This window comes from Phyllostomus hastatus, unplaced genomic scaffold (genome assembly GCF_019186645.2).
Source record: "Phyllostomus hastatus isolate PE091 unplaced genomic scaffold, TTU_PhHast_1.1 phas_scaffold_501, whole genome shotgun sequence".
NCBI classification, from domain to species: Eukaryota; Metazoa; Chordata; class Mammalia; order Chiroptera; family Phyllostomidae; genus Phyllostomus; species Phyllostomus hastatus.
The window spans coordinates 5,755,370-5,770,769 of NW_025334033.1; the positions used below are offsets into that span (position 1 = coordinate 5,755,370).

Consider the following 15,400-nt stretch of genomic DNA (forward strand, 5'->3'; position numbering starts at 1 on the left):
GCTCCCCAAAGAGTGCCTACCTTGCGCAAGAGTTATTTGTATACTTACCACCATGCCCCCACCTCCTGTGGATGGTAAATTATTGAAGGCAGAGGCCCTCATAATTCTATACTTTTATTTCCAGAGTGTCTTGCTCAATGACTACCTTTGTGTACTGAATTTAAGTAGCACACACTTAGAAGTCTGGAGAGGTTGAGAGCTTCGTTCCCCCAGGCAGGTGTGTGTACCTATGTGTCTGCCCCATATGCAACAACATGCGTGAAAGGACATCCAAGAGGCAGAGTCAGCAGGCTCTCAGTAATCCATGGTTTATCAACTTTTCTTCATCATTCACATTTAGTACATAGAAATTTGGGAGGTTTTATTTTAGAGGATGGCATTTATTATAAATGTTAGTTGGAAGAAGAAATATGAAATTTTACACTTTTGGTCTACTTTTGAAAATCTTCAAACTTAAAAAAAATGAATACTTGATTTTGAGGCAACATTAACACCTCTAACTGGTAGGAGGGTTAAGAAATAAGTATTTTGATGAAACAAATATTCTATTGACTAAAGGATAACCAGCTATATTTTGTATGAATCATCAGTCTAAAAATTATGAAAACCCATTAAAATATACTTAACTGTCAGTCTGCTGAAAATTATTTAGATTTTTTGAAGTTATTTGGAATACATTTCAGGAGAGGATACAGTCTCAGCCTCTGTAAAGATTAGCATTTAGTGTTCTACTTGTGAAGTATAGAAATTCCAACAGAGGTTCTAATTGATTAGATAATGGATAATGGAAAAGTTGCACTGTGTTTACAAAATGCCCCTTATGCTTAGCTGACTGAACTGTTGTTCGATATCAATATTCCACCTTAGGTGTCCAGTGCCTGAGGTGCGACATTTTACTATCCTCAGAAAATGAATTTTAAGCCTAGTTATTTTCTTGCTGAACCAAGAAAAGAAAAAAACTCTCCTGGTAAACAAAAGCAAGAAACAGAAAATTTTATTTCACTAAATATTATAATTAGCCTATAATGTCAAGGACATAAAATTGCTCATATTATACCCCTAATTTAAAAAAAAAACTTATAGCCTCTCTCAATGTTAAAAGATAGTTAGTGCAAACAAAAAATATGACCTATGAATGTAAATATTAGATTGCTGGCGCTTGAATTTAAAAGATCACTTAATTCAGTCCTATTTTACAGGTAAGCAAAAGTCCGAAGAGATTAAAAGACTCGTTCAAGGTCATGGAACTAGTCAACATCAACACAGGACAAGAAAACGGGAGAATAAAGGAGCAAACAGTGGCTGGTTCCAGGCAATGTTATATGCTTACAACATGGACTCTCAATATAATTTCCAGGACAACCATGAGAATATGAAGATTTTCCCCTACTTTGCAGAGAAACTGAACCTGGCAGAGATTGAGCCACAATGGGATTTGAACCCATGTCTCTGCCTCCTTAGTCTGTGCCTTTTTCAGGCCCCTCGACTTACAGTCCAAGATTCTAAACAGAACCCTATGCAGATGAAAAAGAGCTTATTACAAGGTTTTGCCTGCATCACCCAAAATGATTATACTTACTCAAAAGCAAACTATGAAAAAACTAGAGGACATATGTAGGAAATCAACAAAAGCACGTGGGGCCTACAAATCCAAGAATTACTTCCAGACTCTTTACCTGTATGGGAAGACCAAGAATATCCTCTCCTCCAAGGTCAATCTCATCCTAAACAAGCAGTATAAGCAAAATGGACCCCGAGTTCATCATGGAAAACTATTCGCCACATTAAGCAATTTTCCTTATTAGGTTTGCCATTACATTAAAAGACATGTCTGTACACTTTTTTTGTATAGATAGCATAATGAAAAGAACTCCCAATTCAAAATTCTGACCATATGTACATAATTTAAGACAATACTAAAGGACAAATAAGACATTCCATTTTAAGTATTCTAAAATACTACTTAAAATATAAGAACCTACCTATAACCAAAAGAATTCTAAGTTTGAATTGATAGTCCATTGGCTTATTTAAAGTTGTAACATATAATAAAATTTTAGTAAAAGAAAATAATTATTACCTCTTAAGGATGTAATGGGATTTGATTGAATATATCAATATGTTCAAAATACAGGGCAGAAGTAAGGCCTTCTTGAGTGTGGTTAGTAGGGTAATAATATAGGGGCAATAATTTATTGTTTTAATTTGAATATTTCACCTAAAATGTCATATAGTGTGTTTGAGTGTGATAGTGTTATGTTACAGAATTACATGCTTATGATTTTGTAATAAAAGATTTTGTAATAAGAGAGGGGCATTATTTGTGCCGGACCTTATAGTTTGTGTTCAAGGGCACAACACAGAGTAGATACGCACAAAGTTATGATCAACTGGTCCACCTTTAAAAGACAAAACAAAATATGTGGATTTTTTTTTAGAGAGAAGGGAAGGCAGGGAGAAAGAGAAGAAGAGAAACACTGATGTGTGAGAGAAACATCCATCAGTTGCCTCTCATATGACCCCCGACCCAAACCCAAACGGAACCCACAAGCTAGGTATGTGTCCTGACCTGACTGGAGGGTCAAACTGGAGATTTGCAGGATGATCCCCAACCAACTTAGCTACACCAGCTGAGCCAATCTGGGGATTTTGTTTATTGATTCAAAAGTGGACCTGCTATTGCTAAATAGTTGAATAAGTGAATATCCCTGTGCTTTGGAAAGGCAGTAAGAAAGATCAGGAACCACAAAATTACAACACAAAATGTGAAAGATGCTGTAACAGAGGTGGAAAGTACCACCAGGGTACAGAAAAGGGAACAGGGTCCTGTACCTGGGCAAATCAGGAGGGCTTGAAGGAGGAGATGACAAAAAGTTCCCTAGGCAAAAGGGAAGCAGGGACACACTTCCTCTAGGTTTCCCTCCATTATCATCCTCCTTTTTCCCCAGCAAGCAGAGGGACCTTATCACTATATATAGGGCAGGGCCAACGTACATTTACAGTTGAGATACGTGAAATAGAGTTTATTCTTGTATTATTATTAATTATTATATTATTTTTCCATAAGAACTATAAACCTACTTTAGCCTGACCCTGTAGAAGGGATATTTAAACGGTTTACTTTCATTTAAATGAGTGAATAAGTGAGTTCAAGACTACCGAGAGAGATTTGGTAGATAAAAATGGTTTATATTATTGTCTGTTGTGACATCAAAATATGTCTAGAGGCCAAATTAAAAACAAATGTCAACATAGCAAGATCAATAAAAAGTTGCTCACACTACCCATTACCTACCCAAAGAATTCTTACCCACCAACAAGAATTTCAAGAAAATCTGAGAGTAGAAACAGAAAAAAAGAGAAAGGGGGAAATAATAACATGGCATCATTATAGACGATTCTTCTGAAGTGAAGTAAAGACAATGAAGGGAAAACTAGAACACGTGTAGTACAATGTATAGCACCATACGGCTGTGTTTGATGCTCTGGAGGGCTTCAACAAGTACTGTTCAGCCAAAAATCAATCGAAAAATCAGCATGATAACAGAGCATGAGTTGCCCTATAATAGCCTTAAGACCCCCAAGGCTATGCAAGTCCCTTTCATCTGCCACACTGCACTGACTCCAGGGGAACCTTGCTTCCCCTCCCAGAGCACCCTGCCCGACTGTATTTCTAACCTGCTTCTTACCCTCCCTCGTAAAGGGGAGCTGTCAAGGACTGATGATGTTTTAAAGTGGTTTTTAAGAATTGTCTTTCCTTTTGCTTTATTCTTTATCTTTTCTCGACATTTGCACTCAAATTCAGCCTGTCGTAGCTATCGCAGACTATTTCCCACAATATTAAATGGTCAGGCATAATTCTGGATAGCCCTGTATTTTGTATGCCTAACTAACACATGAAACTGCCCCTTAATAAAATCAGAGTTCAGGCATATGCAAACGTGACATGTAAGCAATGCACAGTATTGTTATAAATATACATCTATAGTTCATTCCAAGATTTCATCTCAATATTTCTTCGATCACTTCCTCACAATGTCTGGTCTGATCAATTTATATTTCTACTTGGCATTTGGTGCAAACCCCCAAAGATAAGACACATCTGTCCCTTAGTCGCAAATTTTGGCATTTTTACCTTAACTCAATCGTGAAATGATTGGTTGAAAATTACCTTGTTTATTAGCAGGGTTTCCTCATAATAAAACATTTTATTTCCAAACTTTTGAATGTGACATGAGATGTATCAACTCAGTAGTGACATATCAAAGCTTAAGGAGGACATATAAACACCCTGATCCGAGTAAGGGAAGGAAGAGCTAATTGGAAGTCAGCTTCCCTGTGATTATCAGCTTGTTTATGGGGAGGGAGGACTCCTCTGAATGGCACTGTAAATTCATCCCTGATTATGGTGTTAAAACCAGAGCTCATTTCCACAAGCTCCCCCAAAGCTCCCCCACCCAATCCATTTTCTTTAGTTACAAAGGGTTGTGCACTGTTTTCAGAGAATGACAGTTTTCCCTGCTTTGATTTTCTCCAGTTTCAAGAAAAATTAATCAGTTGCACAAGACAGTTGTCAGATTTCACTTCCCTCATGGCAGAAAGCACACATATTCATTGTCTGCTATAAGAATAAATTTTAGTAATCTTTCCCCATGTCAATATGAATATTAGACTGACCCAATTAATATGAAATGCTTCTATGCTGCTGGAACAGACAGTGCTACAGAAAGAGCCATTTGCGCAACCTGTTCATGATTATGGGCCATAAGGACACAAAGATGGCACACACATTTGTAGACCATCTGAATTCTTATACGGAAAGGGGAGGGGGAGGGGGGAGCGGCATGACGTGAGCTTGACTGTCGTGGGTCATGTTTTTTAATCCGGAGTATTGGACATGTAACACAGCAACAAGAGCTGATCATTTTGTTTAATCACCTTTTGGATCTTTGCCAGATGGTCTCTATTGAGAGCGCTGCAAACAGAGAGAGATGAACTGCATCTAACACGCCACCAGAGCTTTCCCGTAAATGTCTGAGAACTGATTCCAACAAGAATTTAGTCTCAGAGCAGAAAGGGATACATTTAAAAACTATGTGCATTAACTATACTTTTCCCCATAGAATCCTCACTTGGCATGAATAATTTACCCACTCTTATGCTAATGGGATCATGAAAGTATCCCTCTGTCTTTAGTGCAGCTATTCTCAGCTTTCAGTAATTACCCCACCCAGTGAAAATAACATGGCTTCTGCATTGAACGGCAGACTAGTACCTGACAATTAGAGAGACCATGGCTGACAGTGGAAGGGCCCGGGACTGGACAGAGAAACCCTTGTAACCCAAGGAAGAGCACCGGCATTAAGTGACGCTGGTCGCAAGGGGAGAACACATGGGGCTGGGAAGCAGGGGAGAGGGTGAGAAGAAAAACTGCCCATTGTCAAGCTTCTCTTTCCCTGACTTGCTATCAAAATTTTACTTTATAAGTGTAAAACACATGCATGACAGTGTTAACTCTGAAGAAAAATAAATAAATGATATCTTCAAGTATGTCTGTGTTAAGTTTATCAGAATTTCTAAAATAAAATCTAAATGTGGGAAATCCCGTGCATCTTGCTTTTTGGAGGGAAAAAAGATCACAAAAAATGAAAAATAGAACACCTCATTCTCGACCTCTGTCCACAAAACTCCATGTTAGGTAGTTCACTGTGTAAAAATTATCAGGCTAAAACATCTGGGAAAGAAAGCTATGAAACAGCAGGGAACGTGGCTGGTTTATTGTTTATCTTTTGTTTATGAGGCAGTATTCAAGTTTAATTACTACTCTAAATTAAACTCTAACTGGCACCAGGAGACATCTCTTTATATGACTAAGTTAAAAAAAATCTAGAAATCCCAACTCTGGGTTTTTCAAGTAAGTTGATACATATAGGAAGAAATTACTCAAAATTAACAGCAATTATAGAAAGCTTTTAAGCATTTATGGGCACCATTACATGCTCCTAGAGCATTTATTTATTAGAAGGGTTTCATTTTATTTCTAATGGTTACTATTTTACAAAGTCCTGAGAAAATCAACAGAAATTATTTGGATGTTTGCGGACGGCTAAAGGATGATATATTTTTTGACATTATTTTTCTGGGGGAGGGAGCAGAGAGAACGAAAATGCAACATACACATTCTATATACACCAGCTTCTTCTACGGCAATGTTCAATTATCAATTACCTTCTCAGAGAATTTTTTGATGCAATTAAAAGAACAGGAAGAAAAAGAAATGTCATTGCATTTATTGTAACAGTAAGTGACCAGTTTTGGATGAACTTAGCTCTAGGAAAAATAAAAGTTAAAAGCAACTAGCAAAAGATTATGGCAGATGGCATCTGTCATATTGTATTTAGGGTTATTTTAAAGAGACTGCCGCCACTATGAAAACATTCCATTGACAGAGTTTTCCTAGACTGAATAAGAAATTCTAGTAGAACATATTCAAGACCCATCATATATCGGTTGGAGATTCCCCCCTTCTTTAAATATATAACTGGAATATTTTGGTGGGGGAGAATACTGTTTCATTACGATAGCATGCATTATGAACGCAGACATGTAAGACTATTTTAGATGCTTGCTTATCTATAAATACTTATATCCAGTATCAAGGGGGGTGATTTTAGGTTTCAACACCATGATTAGTAAAGAACTGGATAATAAATAAATAAATATCTAGCGATGGAATTCTAGTCTCACTGCCTGGGTGATAGATAGGGACATCAGTGGAGGGGTTTGGCAGGTGGCAGAGCTGAAGAGTTGAGAGGAACTGTATGGGCTGATACAAGCCCTGTGTCCTGAAAGATGAAAGGCATATAGATGCTAGAAGGCAAATGTATTTAGGTTAAACTGGGTCTGGCAACAGCATGGTTAACGTGTGTGTGGTGTGCAGTGTGAGCTCAGCAGTTACTGGGCCAACTGTCTCGGTATTTCTGGGAATCCTGCCTATTCACAGTGCAGGGATTGTTCAATTGCTGCAAAATGTACAAAATGAATTTTACAAAAATGAATTGTAAGGAAGGCCCCATTACAACGATTTTACAGCAAAGATGTCAACATCAATTTTTCTTTCATGCATAGCTAATGATTAAAACAGCATATTCCATTTGCCTAAGACAATTCATTTCATATTGGCACATCAAAATATTGAAATACAAAGTTATCTTTACTCTACCCTTTTTATTCATTGCTGCTGAACCCATACCATTGTTCAAACCAGGAAAAATAAAACAAACTTGGCACGAAATACTTAAAACAAAGGCTCATCAATATTCTCCAATTTGTCAACATCTCAATTACAGCACTGGAAAAAATGTAAATTTCATGTGCTCTAAACACTGAGGGGTCTATTCTCTTGCCAATTCACATGCGTAACTCCCATCAGCGTTAATGGGAGTTACACAAACCCATCAATAATAATAATACTTGTACATATATTGTGCCTTTCATCTAAGGCTCTCAAAGTGCTCTCTGAACAAGGGGGCTGCTTCCTAGTCTTTACTCTGGCAAAACACACAATGAAATACAAAGCAGCTTTTGACTCAGCAGGTACAGAATTAGGGACCCCAAGCTTTATTATCAAGCCCCATTTTACTGATGGGAAGCCAGATACAAAGAAGGCCAGTTACTTCCACAGAGCACTAGTCTACACCCTAATTCTATCCCTGAAAAACCAGATTTCTTTCTTCATTCTAAAATGACTAACAAGAAAAACTCCCTCCCTTTGGATGCCTTTAGCAAAAAAAAAAATCAGAGTGAATGAAAGTCTGGTTCATATTTATATAGTTTACTGCTAGGCATGTGCTGTTTGAAAGATACAGAAGAGTCAGGTTTTACATTTTACCAAGTTTGCTTCTGACAAGATTTTAAAAATCTGATTTTCCCCTCTTTCATTTCATTATGCAAACGCTAAAGAGCAAAAGATGACCTTTCACCTGTGTAACTGTAGCTCTTTCACTATCGGGTCATAAAATGAGGTATTTTTACATTCCAAAGTAAAATTTTGTATGAATCATTTTAGTTAAAATATTCACAACAATTATAAAGCAACATAAATGCATGTATTGTTTCATAGCATATGGCTATTAAAGTTTAATTTAAAATGTGTATGAAAACACTGTATTTAGTACAATTCATCCCTATTTTTTCTGTTTATCATAATTTGTTTTGAAACTGAATCATTTTACAGTTTTCCATATGCCTTTTGTGCTAATAAATTCTGAATACGCAAGAAAAGTGTTTTCTGAACTAGAAACTTGGTTTCCAATGTAATATTATAACATATTTAATACTAAGAACATAAATATCCCTCTTAGATTTTCCATTATACATCAACCCTAAGATTTAACCTAGGATAAGCATATGCAATTCAGTCAATATCTCTGTTGACTTTGCCCTGAAGCAGATAATTAATCTTTCCCACAGAAAGCTACTCTGGACAATTCTGTGGGACAAAATATCAAAATGTCTTGAAAACATGTTTAAAAGACTAATGTGGGCACAAGTATGACATAATACACTCGAGTCTGGCCTTCAAAATTTAGAGTCTACTCTAAAAAACAGAATACCCTTAAACATGTGTTTTGGGACCACTGATGGGGAAGCCAGGTAAGAAATTCTCCATGCCAAAACATTCTCCATTTTACAAGAATCATAACTTTTTTTGTCTCTTACATTTTAAATACAGTAAAACAACTGACTGCCTAGAATTCATTCACATAAGCTACCATGTCCACTCTTTAATCCCACAGAGATATGATTAAAGGAGCAAAATCCTACAGGGATCAAATCCTTCAACATTGGATAAGTGGGTGCAGCTACCCACGACACAGAGGTTTGTGCATATTGTTTTTACCATTGTACCAGTTTCAGAGGTTTTCTCTTTCTTCACTAAAACGACAACAACAGCAATAGCAACAGCAACACTAAACTAACCAAAATGACAAAACTCTCTGCCTCATTCATAGCCACAACTCTTCCCTGCTCCAAACCCCAGGGTCTTCTCCCTCCCCCCTCCCGTCGTCTCTGGTCCCTTCCTGCTATCTCCCTTGCCATAACTCAACCAACCCAACAGAACAAGTCAGTTTTAAATTTCAGTTGGGACCTTGGTGACCTGTTAATGAATCTACAGAGAGGAGAAAAACTCACAGTGTTGAGTTATGCCTGGTGTTGCTAGCTGACTTGGAGTCAGAAATGCTTGAAGCGTTAACGTAATTGCAAGAATGTGAAAAATGAAGCGCTGAGCTCCTGAGCAAAGTGAAAGGTCAAAGCGAGCCCCACACACAAGTCTTTGGAAGATAGCCTCATTAGACCATTAAGTCTGCTTCTCCTTCCCCCCTCTTTGTACAGTGTTTAGGGTGTTTTGTTTTTCATTAATAGATACATTTCATCCCTTATGTCGCAGCAGTTGGGGTGGTAGGGAGGGTAGTCATAGAAAGCTTTCCAGATTTAGCCACACTGAGAAGTCGGTCCATCGTCATGACACGGAACTACAATTAAGCCATTGCAATGAAGATCCATTGAATTTATGTACATGTCATCTTTAAATTGCCTTATAGTTTAGTTGTCTTATATACAATCTAACCGGCCCAATAAAAACAGTATATAAAGCCTCGATAGATATGACTCACGAGTTCTTCCATAGTGTATCATCTCATAGCATTAATTTCTGTGTCAGCTGCAACTTGCATAAACCTCGATTCTAATTTGGACTCATTCAAGTTATTGTCATCCTACACAGGATGTTTTCCTAGACTCTTCTAGAATACTGGGAATCTAAAATCCATAGCCAGAAACTTGGAAGAGTGAAGGCACTCACCCTACATCAACCACTCTCTTTTAGATGGCACATACACCTTCAGCTCAAGCTGTTAAACTGTCCTCTACTTGGAAGACTCTGTAAGACTTAAACACTGTGGCCATAAACACAGTCATAATAGAGATGAAATAGACCTAGGAGATCAGACACCATTTAATGTAAAATATTAAAAAGTAAAATCTATACACTTTCCTGGCCCACATTCAGTAATGCATCTTCCTTTAAATTATCATTTTAGCCATAGAAGAGCCATTCCTACCAACATATAATTGCTCTCTGTGCAATAGGTGAGTTTCTAAATAGTAAAATTTACTTCAGATTACACTAGGCTTCTTTGTCATCGGCATTTCACATCCCCCTTGCCCTCTGATTATTCTAATTTTTAGGATGTGTGACAAAAGTCACCATATCTGCTGAGTGGAAGCCAATAACCTTCCAAGGATTTCAGAATCTGTATTTCCAAGATAAGATTCCATATAAAACTTGTGCAGTACTTCCAGAGCTAAAAAGAACAGATTTTTGCATCTTCAATGCTTTAGAGGCATCATTGCCTGATTACAGAGAACTCTTACAGTGGGCGCCACAAACAAAACACAGGCTTTATGGTGTAATGAGAACCACTGCACACAAGTACAAAGGAGCTCTGCCACACTATGTACTCACACACACACATAAGTGTAGATAACCAAATTTATAAAAGAATTGGCAGAACTAATCAGTTGTTAGTGTAATGCCTACTTAAAGATTACACATCTCACTTTGAATTTTGTTAAGTAATGTAAGTTTTTTTCAAGAGAGGGGAATAGTGTCTTCCTACATAGCAGCTGTGCCCTCTAACCTGCCATCCCTCCTGCTTACAGGGAGGCAGATGTACTGATGTCATAAAATATTGAAGTTATTTTAGTCATGCCTACTTTGCACAAGGAAAATGCTTAACCTTTTACCTTGCTCACTGCTGTTGTCTCCACTCTGGGAAGCGTGACCCCCACTGGAGGGTCCCGGGGTGCCTGCTGAGTGGGTGGAGGTTGCATCATCATGATCTCGCCAAGATGCAGGATTCTGATGTCAAAATTCCAAGAAATTTTTCCACAGTTACCATTTCAGCCATAAATGAGGAGCCAAGAAGAAAGGTGTGGAGAGAGACAAAATGTGTACATATTAGTATTTGTGGAACTAGGCATCTATAGATGACATGCTACAGTATGTTGTCTTTTCAGCAATAGGTACCAAAAAGAAAAAGAGAGATGCTCTAGAGCCTCGATGAAGTGATGGTTACACCAGTGTATACATTTCTTAAAGCAAATTGATATAGACACTTAAAATGGGTGCATTTTTATTATACACAAATTATGCCTTAATGAAGTTAATTTTTAAAGTTACAAAAAAAGCCTATCTAAAAACCTAAAAGTCATTTTTTTCCTCTTGTCATCTTATTAAGGGCACGTTCTTCCACAAAATAGATCCCGAAGCTCTTGGTTACTAACTACTTCAAAATATTAGTATCTACAAAGCTCCATGACTCTCTTTTAAAAAAAGAAATCCCACAGACTCAAGAATGTATGAGACAGCTCTTTACACCTTTCAAATGCATTGCCCTAAAACAGCCTGACGGAACTCGCAAAATTGTTACCAAATGATTATACCACCAAAAGACACAGTGATATTATCACTGCATCCATGCCTAATAAAGAATCAAGTCTGCTTTAATTTACACAAACAACAACAAGAAAAGTGAAACAACTAGGAACTGGTAGCTATCTAATAAGCCAGTTAGGACTTTCACGTGAGCTCCATGGAAGCTCTGAATTCACAGACCAGTGATTTCTCCTGGAAAACGACTTGTTCAAAGGACGAGCGAGCGAGCGAGCGAGCGAGGCAAACCGAGAGTTACAGCTCCTGCTACTTTGCTGAGTGTATTCTTCTCCTGTTCCTCCTCCCCTTTCCTGATCATTCCCAATACCCTGCTGTTGCTTAAAGGAAAACAGGAATTCTAATGTACAGGAAGGACTTTATCAGCACCACATGAAGGCAGGCAAGAGATGGAATTTCCTCTGGCAGAAACAGAGAGTAAGAACAGCCCATGAAATACACCAGCCTCAAGGCCTGAGCAGTGCACTTGTCACCTGTATGCAGTGACTTCAGCTAAGTCCACAGACCTAATGGCAAGTAAATTCTTGGGGGGAGAGTTTCTTTGGGGGGTAAATTTTTTTTCAAAACAACATCAATCTCTCAAAGTACACTATTTCTTCTCGCAATATTTGGTAAGGATTCAGACAGACCAACATGCCCACAGGAGACAGGCAAACATCTTGACCATCTGAAAGCAATCGTGCAGCGTTGTCATCACCTACAGTTTATCCAGAAAAAAAATTGGCCTCTCATTTTCCTCACCATCAACTCTATGATGTACATACAGAACATAAAATTTACCAAAATAACACTTAAAAACAAGGTGAGACAAAATAGGGGACTATCCTTATTTGGAACAACAGCTGGGGAAAAAAACGTATTTTTTTCCTGTACAGATCTGCTACAAACTGATTGTACATTAATATTTAGCATTTTTGATAGATGGTGAAATGACCCAAAGTTGTATAGATTAACACCATCTATACTGAAGAATGTTACTGGCACTGCCATCAGGCAAGCAAGTGATTCAAAGTGAAAACCCCAAGCAGAAATCTTGCGACTGAAAGTACAGCACAGATAAAGATCTCTAAAATAAAGCCATGTTTTAGGAAGTAGATTAACGAATGAAGTTGCATAGAATAACGTGAAAACCAAGGATCTCTGCTGCCTATATTAAGACAGAGTTGTGCCTGCAATCTCTCTTTTATATCTAAGTTAGAAACCACTCCAATAGTTTCAACACTGAAGTTCCTCTTCAGGCTTTTCAGCTTCCTCGTGTCAGCTGTTTGCTGGATGGTAACCAGATAAAGAGCTAGAAGAATTATATGGAAAAGAGAAAGAGAGAAAGAAACAATAGCATGGTGTGAGTTTAGTCCTGCAACACCACTGACCAGAGGCTTCGTTCAGAAAATGCAATAGCCGCAGCACACTCACCTATGCTAACTTTCCAGTGTACACAGCAAGTGAAATTAATTTTATGCACTGCAGGCTTTTTATTAAGCTGGCTGCTATAAAAGCTTCTTACCCCTCATGAAAATTACAATAATTAACCACTAACACCTCAACTATGTTTTAAGGCAAATGTCATCCAATAGCTGTTACATAATCATTCACGTGAAGCTGAAGCAAGGCTTTCTGTTTGGGCGCCACAGTGACTGGAAGGGATCACCCGGAAAGGCTCCCTGCAACTGAAAGTACTGGTTTGTCCCTATCATTCAAACCGTACTGAGTTTCAAGTCAGACCTCATTAATTTATAATTTGGTGTATTTCTTTCCACGGTTTTCTGGAAGAGATGTTTTCTAAAGTAAAGGAGTGAAAAATAAGCCACATAAGCAAATATTACTTTAAGAACAGCTGGTTCCTCCAGATGAGTCGGGTCTTTGGTCTTCAGCCCAGACCTGAGATTGGCTCAGGTTCACTATCTAACCCACCACACCCCTGTCTCTTCCCCTCTTTCTCCGTCAGATGTTTATTTCCACATAGTGTCTCAAGTATGATGATCTAGTTCGAGAGACTGACACAAACTAAGGAGTACCATGATATTAATCCAACTTCAAAATCAGAAAAACAGATAAACCCCTCTGGGGTTTCCAGGCTGAGGAGGTACCCCAAACTTGTCTGTATTCAGCTACACCCCAGGGACTTGATCATACACTAAGACAAATATTGACAATCAGGTCAATGAAAACTTGCTATCTCCTCGGTCATAAAAAATTATAACCTACATGATTGGATAAAATATAATCCCATAACACTGATTTTTTTTCTTAAATTGAAATATTTGTTTATATCACAACTCCTTTACTCTTCTTCTTTTCCTTCCCTAGATAGTTTCCAAGTTTACATCCTTCAAGAATAATGGCCTGGCTTCCTGCCAAGTTACATGCAGAAGTTTAGTGAATCTTGAAACCAAAGTGGCATATGAAAGCATGGAAAACACATGACGTATAAAGAAAAATAAAGAGAAATGCCTTCTGCGTGCATGCATGTGGGTGAGTATTCAGGTATATGCATTCCACAATATATGTCCTGTTCTTCAGCCAAAAGTATCATAAAGACACCCGAGGGCAAAGAGTGAACGTGTTTCTATTCCCAGTGGCTTTAATAATTGGGAGTCAAATATGGTACTCTTCTTGCTCTTATGTAATTGCGTTAAAGAGCGGTGTTAGCAGGAGAAAAGCAGTGAATACTGAGTGGAGCACAATAGAAGGAGATGGAAAATAGATACAAGAAGCTAGGTCTCCAGGGGCAGTATTTTCTATTTGCTGGGCTACAGACTCACAGCTGATAATGCAAGTTGTAATTAATATAAAAGCAGGAGACAAGATGGGGAGAGCTTGTAGGAGCGGGGCCACAGGAGATCACTCCGCTGCTCTCCTCTGTTTCTCATTTACACACAGCTTTCCCTAGAAAACACAATTCCGCCCGTGCTTTCTCCCTTGAAAGTTAAAAAAAAATTGATTTAGCACCATCATTGAATTTTGCTAAATCTAGGAAAGAGCGGAGACAGGACAGGAGTCTCCAGGCATAGGAAGCAAATCATATGTACACCTCTTTTGTTGAGGTTGCAGATATGGTAGAAATTGTAACATTTTAAACCATCATGGCATTTCTGCGGGAGGCCTGCCTATAGGGTACTCTTTAATAAATCCTGGTGAATTGGTGATATTTCCATATTTAAATGATTCTACACAGCTCGTGGTTCTTCCACCCAAAGAGACAGAGTAGTAAATGTATAAGGGTTTCTAAACAAATTCAAAACTGAGTGGAGAAGTAAAATGTTTATAGGGTTCAAGAAAGAAAAAGAAAGCCATACCACACATAGGTTTTGTCTAAAATAATTTGAAACTCATCTCAGACCCCAAATGTACCGGTGATTCAATGGATGATGTTAAGGGAGAGAGCATCCAGGTGGAGGTGAGAGCTCTGGGGTGCCGCTACTAACTGAGCCTGTGAACTTAAGCAAGGGACGCACTTTATTTTCCTGGAACTGGTTTCCTTTATCTCTGTAAAGTTCAGAAGTTAGACAAGATAATCCCTTAGGTCACTTTCACCTCTTATTCTGAGCATTAAACATACTTTAAAATAGCCCTGGCTGTTGTAGCTCAGTGGATTGAGCACAGGCTGAGAACCTAAAGGTTGCTGGTTTGATTCTCAGTCAGGGCATATGCCTGGGTTGCAGGCCAGTCCTCAGTAATGATGAGCATGCGAGAGGCAACCACACATTTATATTTCTCTCCCTCTCTTTCTCCTTCTCTTCCCCCTCTCTAAAAATAAATAAATCTTAAAAAAATACTTTAAAATAGCATTTGCTTTTCTAGAACCTCCACAATAAAAACATGATATATAACAGTGTCAAAAGTTATATATGATACAGTAAAGTAATTCAAAATATGTGCTTGTAG

At 38.1% G+C, this 15,400-nt stretch overlaps 1 protein-coding gene across 10 annotated transcripts in view; it reads right to left on the reverse strand.

Annotated features, from left to right (window-relative positions):
* MEIS2 (Meis homeobox 2) overlaps positions 1 to 15,400 on the reverse strand; it is a 200,146-nt gene that overhangs the window by 171,639 nt on the left and 13,107 nt on the right. For all 10 annotated transcript variants that reach the window (XM_045822290.1, XM_045822287.1, XM_045822285.1 and 7 more), the window contains one exon: positions 10,810 to 10,924. In XM_045822290.1, coding sequence (XP_045678246.1) covers positions 10,810 to 10,924 — 115 coding nt within the window. The remainder of the gene's footprint in view (positions 1 to 10,809; positions 10,925 to 15,400) is intronic.